This window comes from Gopherus flavomarginatus, chromosome 1 (assembly GCF_025201925.1).
Source record: "Gopherus flavomarginatus isolate rGopFla2 chromosome 1, rGopFla2.mat.asm, whole genome shotgun sequence".
Lineage (NCBI taxonomy): Eukaryota > Metazoa > Chordata > Testudines > Testudinidae > Gopherus > Gopherus flavomarginatus.
The window spans coordinates 97979565-97991956 of record NC_066617.1 but is presented as its reverse complement, the minus strand read 5'-3'; the positions used below and the strand labels follow the sequence as shown (position 1 = coordinate 97991956).

Below are 12392 nucleotides of genomic sequence, written 5' to 3'. Positions count from 1 at the left end.
TCCACCTAAGCTCTGAAAGGCAAGACATGTTCTTACTAATTTCTGCATCCTTACCAGTAAAAGATATTCCAGGCCAAATTGTGCCCTCGCTTATCTCTGTAAAACCCCGTTGTCTTCAGAGAAATTGCACATATTCAACTTAAAACGTGATTGTGCTCTGCATTTGTAATTTAGTTAACAATCAAGATCATGTATGAACCAGATTATAACCTGTTCTGCTCTCCCATAGCTATTCTGTGCCATCAAGAATAAAAAATAGTATTTATTTATTTATTTTGCTTCTAAAGTAAGCAGCTGAGAGTTAGAATACACAGAGTAGAATGATAAGGTGCCATTTTTACATAGTCACTTTTCTGACCATGTCATACCTTTAAGGATATTATTTATTTTTTGATGTACACTTAAATGTATACTTGTTCTTCAGTATGTTAAACTTCCGTACAGCCTGGTACTAATAACTAATCATGGGAAAAGTTATCTGAGTAAGTTAGCATCAGGGATAGTCTTCATATCTAACTTGATACCATAGTAATATTGTTTTTCACAGCATTTCTAAAGTGAAGGTCCTCTCTGAGTTCTAGAAATGAAAAGGAAGTCAGGTCCCTGCCCTGCGTGTAGTGTTTGTAACTGAGTAATCCCAGTTTACGCTTTCTAATAGCATGAGGTACACCAGAAAAGAGGAAGCAGTAGGTTTTTTGGTGGTGCTGTGCTGAATGTCAGTGAACAGTTTGTAAACTGTCCATAATGAAAACTCTCTTCTTTGTGCAGTCTGGAGTAAAAGCACACCACCTGCTCCAGATAATGGTACGTCTGCCTGGGGTGAGCCAAATGAAACCAGTCCCGGGTGGGGTGAAGTAGATGATACAGGAGCATCGACAACAGGCTGGGGGAATGCACCCTCCAACACCCCGAATACCATGAAACCTAGTGAGTATAGGCCAGTAAACAGCCATTTTTATAATGATGCTACAGATTTTAGTATCTGACTTTTGTATGTGGTTCGCCTGCATATGTAGTGCATCCCCTCCCAGTGAGGACCAGAAGGGACACTAAATGGTTTCTAAGGTGCTGATGGTGGTGGTTGAGTAAAAGTGCTTACAAATGTCTGAAAACTATAAAAGCAAGACGGAATCTTAGTTTACAGTATAGGTATGTGAACAGCTTTGATCTTATTATTGATATGACATTTGGGCCTCTCAACAAGATGAATTAGTTGCTTTTTCTTTCTCAACAGAACCTCCTCCCCATGCCCTACATCCAAATACTTCATAGTAGGGAACTCGTTTCCAAGATAAATCCCATTCTCCTGTAGTATCAGAATTATGAACTTGCAGTTTATCCTTAGCCAAAAACTCTATATTGTAGATCGTAGCTATATAGGCAGAAGTTTGTATACTGCAGCAACAAGTTTTTTGGTTGTCATTCTAGTTTTATGGCTAATAAAAAGCTATATTTTAAGGCTGAGAAGGCTGCTTTATTTTAATTCGCTGTTCTCACTTGCTTGTAACTGTCTGGGAATTATTTTTGGGGCTCAGTCTTCACATGCCTGGTCTTAACCCAAAGATTAATTGATTATTTATTTATTTATTGAAAACTAGAGCAAAATAGGTACAGACTTTGTTATACAATCATGAAAAAGTTTTTTCATCTTTTAAAATAATTGGTCACAGCTTTTTTGTGCTCAATCCAAATGACTAGACTTTTCAGCTGTTTACTTTGAAATATGTCCATTATTCACCAGTGAATGAGGTACTGCTGAACTTCTGAAAAAAATGATTTTGGTAGTTTTGACATTAGAATGACTGTTATATGATTACACATATATAAGATTTTGTGGAAATCCTTTCTGCCAGTCCATGCAGTGTATTTTTAAGGGGGAAAAATGTGAGTGTGTTTGGGGGGGAATTAAAAGCAAAAAAGTGAATACTGCATTGCAAAATTCCTCTCAAAGCGATGGGCGACTAAGGGGTGTGTTTGTACACACACTTTTTTCCATGCTTGTGTAACAAACCATATATACAGTAACTCCTCATAATGTTGTAGTTATGTTCCTGAAAAATGCTACTTTAAGCGAAATGGTGTTAAGTCAATAATTTCCCCATAAGAATTAATGTAAATTGGGGGCCAGGGAGTGTTAGGGTCCAGGGAAACAATTTTTGCCAGACAAAAGACTATATTTTATATATGTACATATATACACACACACACTTATATATGTACACATACACATGCGCGTGCGCGCGCACACACACAGAGTATAAGTTTTAAACAATTTAATACTGTACACAGCAATGATGATTGTGAAGCTTGGTTGAGATGGTGGAGAAAGAGGGTGGGATATTTCCCAGGGAATGCCTTGCTGCTAAATGATAAACTAGCACTCAGATGAGCCCTCAAGGGTTAACACATTGTTCTTCTTAGTGGTTGTTCATGTCCATTCCAAGCAAGTGTGTGCAAGCCGTGTGCATGCCAGCCAGAAGATTTTCCCTTAGCAGCATCCGTAAGGTCGACCTTGGCGCCCCCCGGAGTGGCGCCACTGTGGCTTCCTATATAGGGGCCCACTGACCCTCCACCCCCTCAGTTCCTTTTTACTGCAGGTGACGACTAGGTGGAACTTTGCTCGCTCTCACAGCAAGCCTAGCAGTGTCTCTGTTCGTGTATATAGTTCTCCTTTTTTCTCATAGTTTTAAAGTTAGCATTAGTTGTAAGTTAGTAGTAGTTGGGGGGGTCCCCCTCCCAACATAACCCTTGCCCCTTCCTGGGGCATGCCTGGGTCCCCAGAGTTTAAACTCTGTGTGGACTGCGGGAAGTTTATGCTGAAGAGTGACCCACACTCTTCCTGCTTGAAATGCCTCGAAGAGAGCCACCAAAGAGACCAGTGCTGCATCTGCAAGGGGTTCCATCCCAGGACTGTCAAGGACAGAGAGCAAAGACTTAGAGTGCTCCTGATGGAGGCAGCTGTAGGGCCACACTCAGACCCCGAGCCTGTTGACCCAGCACCCAGTGCCTCAGCCTCGATGCGCAGTGCTCCGGCACCGTTAGCCAGAGAGGAGGCCCAATCTAAGAATTCTAAGTCCCGGCACCGGAGAGAATTGGGACATAGGAAATTGGCCTCCATGCGGCACCGATCATCCTTTCCGGTGCCTGCGAAAAAGAAGAGGCCGGTGAGGGCCAATCACCCCACCAGGACCCTAAAAGGCTGGTGGCATCCACAAGTGTGGTGGGACGAGCCGCACCTCAGGCGCCACCTCCCAAAGTTCCATCGACTCCTGCCCCTGTAGAGGTACAGTCGAGTCCAGACCGGTCCAGGTCCCCAGACCTCCGCAAGGATGCACCTCCCATCAATGCTGGAGGCGTTTGAGGTGGCCTCAGACTTGTTAAGCCTCCCGGTACAGGCCTCCGTGCTTTGGAGGGAAGAGCCGCCAGGGACTGCCAACCCCCCCCCGATCCAATCGAGGGGCAAGCCAGCTATAATGACACCTCAGTCCCCGCCCCACGCTGCTCCTCTGCAGAGAAAACGATCACCCCGTTCCCTGGACTTGCGGTACCGCTCGCTGGCGACAGTGGGTACTGCCCCTCCTTGGTCTTTATACTCAGAAACCTCGAAGTCTGAGGCGGAATCGTACCACTCCAGTAGATCAAGGAGCAGGAGATAGGCTTCACAAAGAAGTCAGCGACCTTACCTGATGCCTTGGCAACAGCAATGGCAACCGCCCTCCCAGTGGCCGTTCTGGACCCCCCTGGGGTTACCATCAGGCCCAGGGTCAGGTGCATGGCCCAGGCTCCAGGTCCACGTTGGTCTCCTCAACGTCAGTGGCTCTGGCACAAATGCCTCCACCGGCGGCACCGCTATCCGAGAGGAGCTTGTCTCCTTCTCAACAGGATCCAGCACAGCCCCATCAGACACCGGCACTGATGGGGGGCCATGTCCTCGATGCCACAGGCACCGCTCAGCACGCCTCATCATTTAGCATCAACCCTGCTACTGGTCGCGTTCCGCCTCCTACATCAGCACTGGCCACGCAACCCAAGTACCATGTGCCATAGGACCCGACAGGAGCTGAGGGTAGCGAGGAAGGTCCCCTGCAAGTGATTTCTTCCTTTTCCTTGCCAGACGAAGTGGTCACGGGGACTTCTGCAGCACCGGCTCTGGAGGACAACTGGGTTCTCCAACAACTGCTCAGACAAGCCACCCAGAGCCTGGCTATTCAGGCTGAGGAGGTAGAGGTGGATGTGGACCCTGTCACCCTACTGCTGATTAAAACAATAGCTGACACATTCTGCACCCTATGGCAGACCCCAGTCTCTCTGGCCCCTACGGCCAAAAAGACGGAGAGGCACTACTTCGTGCCTTCCAAGGGCCATGAGCACCTGTATACTCACCCTCCCCCAGACTCTCCGGTTGTGGATGCGGCCAACCAAAGGGAACGTCAGGGGTTTCAAGGGTCGAGACCAAGAAGCTAGACCTCTTTGGTAGAAAGGTCTACTCAGTGAGAGGACTGCAGACTATAGTTAGCTGGTATGGCCATAACACGTGCTCAGCTTTGTCCAAGTTCGCTGAAATCCTTCCCCAGGAATCGTGATCAAAATTCTCCGCTCTGGTGGAGGAGGGGAAGCTGACTTCTCATGCATCCCGCCAAGCGGCCCTGGATGCGGTGGATGCAGCCTCCCACACGCTGGCCACCAGACTGGTGATGCAGCGGAGGCCTGGCTTCAGGTCCCCGGCCTTCCGCATGAGGTCCAGCAGACCATACAACACCTTCCCTTTGAAGGGCCCACGCTGTTTTCCGAGAAAACGGACAAAAGGCTCCATAGCCTAAAGGATTCAAGGACCATGTTGCTCTCGCTTGGGCTGCACATTCCGGCCACCCAGCACAGGCAATTCAGGCTGCAGCCAGCTCAGCAGCTGTACCAGCCCCAAAACCGCCTGGAGGCCCCACGCACGCGGAGTAAAAGTAGGAGGAGGAGACAACACCCGTCCTCCGGACAGTCCTCTGGTCAGCCGCGGTCTCCGTCAGGGCCTAGACCCCAAATTTGATGGTGCGGTCCAGGACGACCTACCAGTCAGGACCTTGGATCCTACCAACCTTACTTTTTTGTCCCGTCTGTCCCCTTTCTACTGTGCCTGATCCCGAATCACATCAGACAGTTGGGTGCTCCATATGATAGAGAGGGGACATTCTATCCAGTTTTCCTCCTTCTCGTCCCACCAGCTTCCCCCCCTTCCTTCTTCAGAGACCCCTCTCACAAGCAACGTCTAATCAGGAACTTCTAATCGCGGTAGGGGCCATGGAGGAAGTTCCCCAGGAACTCAGGAGCAGGGGGTTCTACTCCCGGTATTTCCTAATACTGAGGGCGAAAGGGGGCCTCAGACCTATTCTGGACTTGAGGCATCTGAACAGATTTGTGAAGAAACTCAAGTTCCACATGATCTCAGTGTCCTCTGTCATACCCTCCATGGATCCAGGAGACTGGTACGCCGCGCTCAACTTGAAGGATGCATATTTCCATATCACAATTGTGATGGGTTGAATCACAGAAACCCCCTTGGGAGCTGTCACCTGATGTGCCAAGACTACCTCTGCTCCTGCCTTCCCTGCCATCTTGGGACCCCAGCACCCTATCTTGCTGAACCAGACATTCCCGTCTGCTCCAACATAGACCCAGGATCTGAATTACTTGCCCCAAAGTTGCAGGTTTACCTGAAAGCAGCTAACAGAAGTGGTCCTGTCTTTAACACTCAGATGCCCAACTCCCAGTGGGGGTCTAAACACAAATATATCCGTTTTACCCTGTATAAAGCTTATGCAGGGTAAACTCATAAATTGTTCACCCTCTATAACACTTATAGAGAGAGATGCACAGTTATTTGCTCCCCTAGGTATTAATACATACTCTGAGTTAATTAATAAGTAAAAAGTGATTTTATTAAATACAGAAAGTAGGATTTAAGTGATTCCAAGTGGTAAACGACAGAAAAAAGTAAGTCACCAAGCAAAATAAAATAAAATGCGCATATCTATGTCTAATCAAACTGAATAAAGATAATCTCACCCTCAGAAATGCTTCAGTAAGTTTTTTCCTCAGACTGGACACCTTCCAGGCCTGGGCACAATTCTTTCCCCAGTACAGCTCTTGTTCTAACTCAGGTGGTAGCGAGGGGATTCCTCATGATGGCTCCTCTCCTGTATTTGTTCTGTTCCACCCCTTTATATATCTTTTGCATACAGTGGGTATCATAGAATATCAGGGTTGGAAGGGACCTCAGAAGATCATCTAGTCCAACCTCCTGCTCAAAGCAGGAAAAATCCCCCGACAGTTTTTTTTTTTTTTTTTTAAACCCCTGTTCCCTAAATGGCCCCCTCAAGAATCCTTTGTCCTTCTCTGGGATTCCATCCCCTCCTTCTCAGTGAAAAGACATCAGGTTAAAGATGGATTCCAGTTCAGGTGACATGTTCACATGTCACTGCAAGACTTCATTGCCCACTTGCCAGCACACACGTATACAGGAAGACTTACAGGTAAAACACACCCATCTGCAGACAGTTGTTCTGGTTAATGGGAGTCATCAAGATTCCAAACCACCATTAATTGCCCACACTTTGCCTAATTGCAATAGGCCCTCAGTTATATTTCATATTTCTAGTCCCAGATACAAGAGTGGTACATTTATACAAATAGGATGATCACAGACAGTAGATTATAAGCTTTGTAATGATACCTTACAAGGGACCTTTTGCATGAAGCATATTCCAGTTACAATATATTCACTCATTAGCTTATTTTTATAAAACTATGTAGCCTGCAGCATCACAGCGATAATACCTCAACACAGATGTTACCTCACGTTTGTGGTGTGCGGCACCCATCTCCAATTCACAGTCCTGTTGATGACCCAGAGAGTTTTCACAAAGAGCATGGTGGTGGTAGCGGCTTTCCTGCGCACCAAATCCAGGTGTTCCCATACCTGGACGATTGGCTCATCAAGGGCCGTTCCAAAGATCAGGGGGATGTTCAGGTGGCCTTTATCAGACCGACCTTCCTTGAGCTCGGCCTCCCGATAAACGAGGCCAAATCTACCTTGTCTCCCATCCAGAGAATGGAGTTCATAGGGGCAGTCCTGGACTCGAGGCAAGCCAGAGCGTACCTCCCAGAGTCCAGGTTTCTGTCTATGTCCAACATCATCCTCGGTCTCCAGCACTTCCCGACCATTACAGCAAGGAATTGCCTCAAGTTACTGGGACATACAGCCGCGTGCACCTACGTGGTGAATCACACCAGGCTCAGACTGCGCCCTCTTCAGTCCTGGCTAGCAACCATGTACCAACCAGCCAGGGACGCACTTGACTCTGTGGTGACGTTTCCCCAAGCGGTGCTGGACTCCCTCCAGTGGTGGCTTGACCCGTGACAGATCTGTGTGGGAGTATCATTCGCCAGCCCTCAGCCATCCCTATCCCTGCTAACAGACTTGTTGGATCTGAGATGGGAGGTGCATCTGGGGAATCTTGGGACCCCTCTGGTCCCCGGAGGACCTCTCCTTGCACATCAATGTCATGGATCTGCGGACAGTGCATCTCACCTGCCAGACTTTCAGTCCCACTTGATAGGCAGGTGGGTAGCAGTCCTCATGGGCAATACCTCGGCAATGTTCTATATCAGCAAACGGGGGTGCACGCTCCTCTCCCCTTTGCCGGGAAGCCCTCGTGTTATGGGACCTTTGTGTACAGACTTCAATCCACCTGATGGCATCCTACCTCCCGGGGGTGCAAAATGGTCTGGCGGACACCCTCAGCCACTCGTTCAACGGTCACGAGTGGTCCCTTCGCCGGGATGTGGTATGTTCAATCTTCCGTCTCTGAGGCTATCCCCAGATAGACCTGTTCGCCTCGCAGGACAACAGGAAGTGCCCGCGGTTCTGGTCCCTCATGGGGTGCAGCCCAGGATTGCTCATGGATGCCTTCCTCCCCTCATGGGAGGGGGGCCTCCTCTACACTTTCCCTCTGATTCTGATGGTCCATAGGGTACTCCTCAAGATTCGCAGAGATCATGCTTGAGTCATACTGATAGAGTCAGTGTGGCCGTGCCAGCACTGGTTCACATCGCTACTGCAGATGTCCGTACAGGTGCCCTGTGCATTGTCCTTCCTCTCAGACCTGATCACACAGGATCAAGGCCGCCTTTAGCACCCGAACCTGGAGTCACTCCACCTCACCGCCTGGCTGCTCCATGGCTGAACCCAGTGGAAATGCAGTGCTCACAACAGGTTAGGTAAGTCCTCCTTGGTAGCAGGAAGCCCTCCATCAGGGCCACGTACAGGGTCAAGTGGAAACATTTCTCCATCTAGGCAGAACAACATGGTCACGCTCTGTTGCTTGCCCCGATTCCTCTCATAGTAGACTACCTCCTTCATCTGAAACAGCAGGGACTTTCCTCTCCTCAGTCTGGGTCCACTTGGCTGCCATCTCTGCATTCCACCCAGGAGCTGATGGAGTTTCAGTCTTCGCTAACCTACTGGTCAGCCGCTTCTTCAAGGGCCTGGATAGACTCTTCCCGCATATGCAACAACCTGTCCCAGCCTGGGACCTTAATTTGGTCCTCTCTGCCCTCACGGGGCCCCCTTTTGAGCCCCTTGCTACGTGTTCACTACTGTATCTCTCCTATAAGGTGGCATTCCTCATGGCTGTCACCTCAGCCAGGAGGGTCTCGGAGCTCAGACCCCTGATGTCAGAGCCTCCATACCCTGTTTTTTCACAAGGACAAGGCCTACCTCAGGCCTCACCCAGCTTTCCTCCCTAAGGTGGTCTCCCAGTTCCACCTGGGTCAGGACATTTTCTCCCTGTGTTCTATCCCAAACCACATTCCTCCAGCAGGGAGCATAGGCTGCATTCCCTGGACGTTCACAGGGCCCTAGCATTTTATATTGTAAGAACCAGGCCATTCAGGAAATCAGTCCAACTTTCCGTTGCTGTGGCCGACAGGATGAAAGGGCTACCTGTCTTGTCAAAATGTATCTCCTCCTGGATCACGGCCTGCATCCGTGAATGCTACAGTCAGGCTAAGGTGCGTGCCCCATCGATCACAGCCCACTCCACAATGGCACAGGCCTCTTCCACAGCATTCCCAGATCAAGTCCCGACACGGGAAATATGCAGAGCTGCTACATGGTTTACAATCCATACTTTCACGTCGCATTACGCCATCATGCATCAGGCTAGAGACGATATAGCCTTCGGCCATGCAGTGCTCCAATCTGCAGTGAACTCCAAACCCACTGCCTAAATTCAGGCTTGTGAGTCACCTGCTTGGAATGGACATGAACAACCACTCAAAGAAGAATAAACGGTTACTCGCCTTCTCGTAACTGTTGTTCTTCGAGATGTGTTGTTCATGTCTATTCCAATACCCACCCTTCTGCCCCGCTGTCAGAGTGCCGGCAAGAAGGAACTGAGGCGGTGCAGGGTCGGCGGGCCCCTATATAGGGCTCCATGGTGGTGCCACTCCTGGCGGCACCCAGGCCAACCCTACGGACGCTGCTAAGGGAAAATCTTCAGGCTGACATGCATGCGGCGCTCACACACCTGCTTGGAATGGACATGAACAACACATCTCGAAGAACAACAGTTATGAGAAGATGAGTAACCTTTTTTTTTTTTGTTAATGTAGCCTCACATTCTACAAGGCAGCAGGAATGGGGGGAGGGGAGACAGCATGGCAGAGAGAGACAGAAACAGCTGTATGTGAGAGAGACGCACATTGCCCCTTAAGTATGCTGATCCCCCTTTAAGTACGCTGCCTTTTTAAGTAGATAAGCAAGTTGAGACAGCATCTGCTGCCAGCAAGCTCCCTATGTCCTGAGCGCTGTCATGTCTCCCACTGCTCTGTGGAGATGAGGGACAGGAGCTGGGGACAAGAGTGGTGGGAGGGGGACATAGACTCGTAGACTCTAGGACTGGAAGGGACCTCGAGAGGTCATCGAGTCCAGTCCCCTGCCCTCACGGCAGGACCAAATACTGTCTAGACCATCCCTAACAGACTTTTATCTAACCTACTCTTAAATATCTCCAGAGATGGAGATTCCACAACTTCCCTAGGCAATCTATTCCAGTGTTTAACTACCCTGACAGTTAGGAACTTTTTCATAATGTCCAACCTAAATCTTCCTTGCTGCAGTTTAAGCCCATTGCTTCTTGTTCTATCATTGGAGGCTAAGGTGAACAAGTTTTCTCTCTCCTCCTGATGACACCCTTTTAGACACCTGAAAACTGCTATCATGTCCCCTCTGTCTTTTCTCTTTTCCAAACTAAACAAACCCAATTCCTTCAGCCTTCCTTCATAGGTCATGTTCTCAAGACCTTTAATCATTCTTGTTGCTCTTCTCTGGACCCTCTCCAATTTCTCCACATCTTTCTTGAAATGCGATGCCTAGAACTGGACACAATACTCCAGCTGAGGCCTAACCAGCGCAGAGTAAAGCGGAAGAATGACTTCTCGTGTCTTGTTTACAACACACCTGTTAATGCATCCCAGAATCACGTTTGCTTTTTTTGCAACAGTATCACACTGTTGACTCATATTAAGCTTGTGGTCTGCTATGACCCCTAGATCTCTTTCTGCCATACTCCTTCTTAGACAGTCTCTTCCCATTCTGTATGTGTGAAACTGATTGTTCCTTCCTAAGTGGAGCACTTTGCATTTATCTTTATTGAACTTCATCCTGTTTACCTCAGACCATTTCTCCAATTTGTTCAGATCATTTTGAATTTTGACCCTGTCCTCCAAAGCAGTTGCAATCCCTCCCAGTTTGGTATCGTCTGCAAACTTAATAAGCGTACTTTCTATGCCAACATCTGAATCGTTGATGAAGATATTGAACAGAGTCGGTCCCAAAACAGACCCCCGCGGAACCCCACTTGTTATACCTTTCCAGCAGGATTGGGAGCCATTAATAACTACTCTCTGAGTACGGTTATCCAGCCAGTTATGCCCCCACCTTATAGTAGCCCCATCTAAATTGTACTCTCCTAGTTTATCTATAAGAATATCATGCGAGACCGTATCAAATGCCTTGCTAAAGTCTAGGTATATCACATCCACCGCTTCTCCCTTATCCTCAAGGCTCGTTATCCTATCAAAGAATGCTATCAGATTAGTTTGACACGATTTGCTCTTTACAAATCCATGCGGGCTATTCCCTATCACCTTACCACTTTCCAAGTGTTTGCAGATGATTTCTTTAATTACTTGCTCCATTATCTTCCCTGGCACAGAAGTTAAACTAACTGGTCTGTAGTTTCCTGGGTTGTTTTTATTTCCCTTTTTATAGATGGGCACTATATTTGCCTCCTTCCAGTCTTCTGGAATCTTCCCTGTCTCCCATGATTTCCCAAAGATAATAGCTAGAGGCTCAGATACCTCCTCTATTAACTCCTTGAGTATTCTAGGATGCATTTCATCAGGCTCTGGTGACTTTTAGGCATCTAACTTTTCTAAGTGATTTTTTACTTGCTCTTTTTTTAATTTATCTTCTAAACTTACCTTCTTCCCGTAAGCATTCACTATATTAGACATTCCTTCAGACTTCTCAGTGAAGACCGAAACAAAGAAGTCATTAAGCATCTCTGCCATTTCCAAGTTTCCCGTTACTGTTTCCCCCTCCTCACTGAGCAGTGGGCCTACCCTGTCCTTGGTCTTCCTCTTGCTTCTAATGTATTGATAAAAAGTCTTCTTGTTTCCCTTTATTCCCATAGCTAGTTTGAGCTCATTTTGTGCCTTTGCCTTTCATATTTGACATTAGCACCCCTCTTCCCTCTCCCCCACACAGCAAGCAGGAGGTTCCCGGGAGCAGCTCCAAGGCAGAGGGCAGGAGCAGCACATGGCAGTGGGGGAAGGGACAGCTGAACTGCCCGGCAGTTGATAGCCTGCTGGGAAGCTGCCACACAGAAAACTCAAGGGAGGGGGTGGGGCAGCCAATCCACTCTGGTTTGAAGCCCCCACCAGCTAGCTCCAACGAGTTGCTCTTTGTGCAAGAAGTAGACAAAGCAGGCAGCTGCCAAACAACGTTATAAGGGATCATTGCGCAACTTTAAATGAGCATGTTCTCTAATTGATCAGCAATGAAACAACATTAACCGGGACGACTTTAAGTGAGGAGTTACTCTATTTAATACACACACAAACACACGCATACACACGTATGCACACAAACACATGAAGAAAATCAGCACCATGATTAAAGATGTTGGGAAGTAGATTTTGTGCCTGGGCTGGTACGTCGTCTGGGTACTTTTGTAAGGCATCATTTAGACTGAATTCAGATACACAGATAAAGACGTTTAGAAGGAAAAGTTCCCACAACAGTGATGTCTCACCTGAATAGTTTACTGTTTATGTTA

The 12392-nt window shown here is 48.0% G+C and overlaps 1 protein-coding gene across 10 annotated transcripts in view; it reads left to right on the top strand.

The window, feature by feature from the left end:
* The window catches only part of TNRC6B (trinucleotide repeat containing adaptor 6B), a 217752-nt gene that overhangs the window by 152138 nt on the left and 53222 nt on the right, over nt 1-12392 (top strand). For 8 of the 10 annotated variants that reach the window (XM_050916818.1, XM_050916864.1, XM_050916846.1 and 5 more), the window contains one exon: nt 769-927. The exons of the other annotated variants lie outside the window; for them this stretch is intronic. In XM_050916818.1, coding sequence (XP_050772775.1) covers nt 769-927 — 159 coding nt within the window. The remainder of the gene's footprint in view (nt 1-768; nt 928-12392) is intronic. 10 annotated transcript variants of the gene reach the window in all.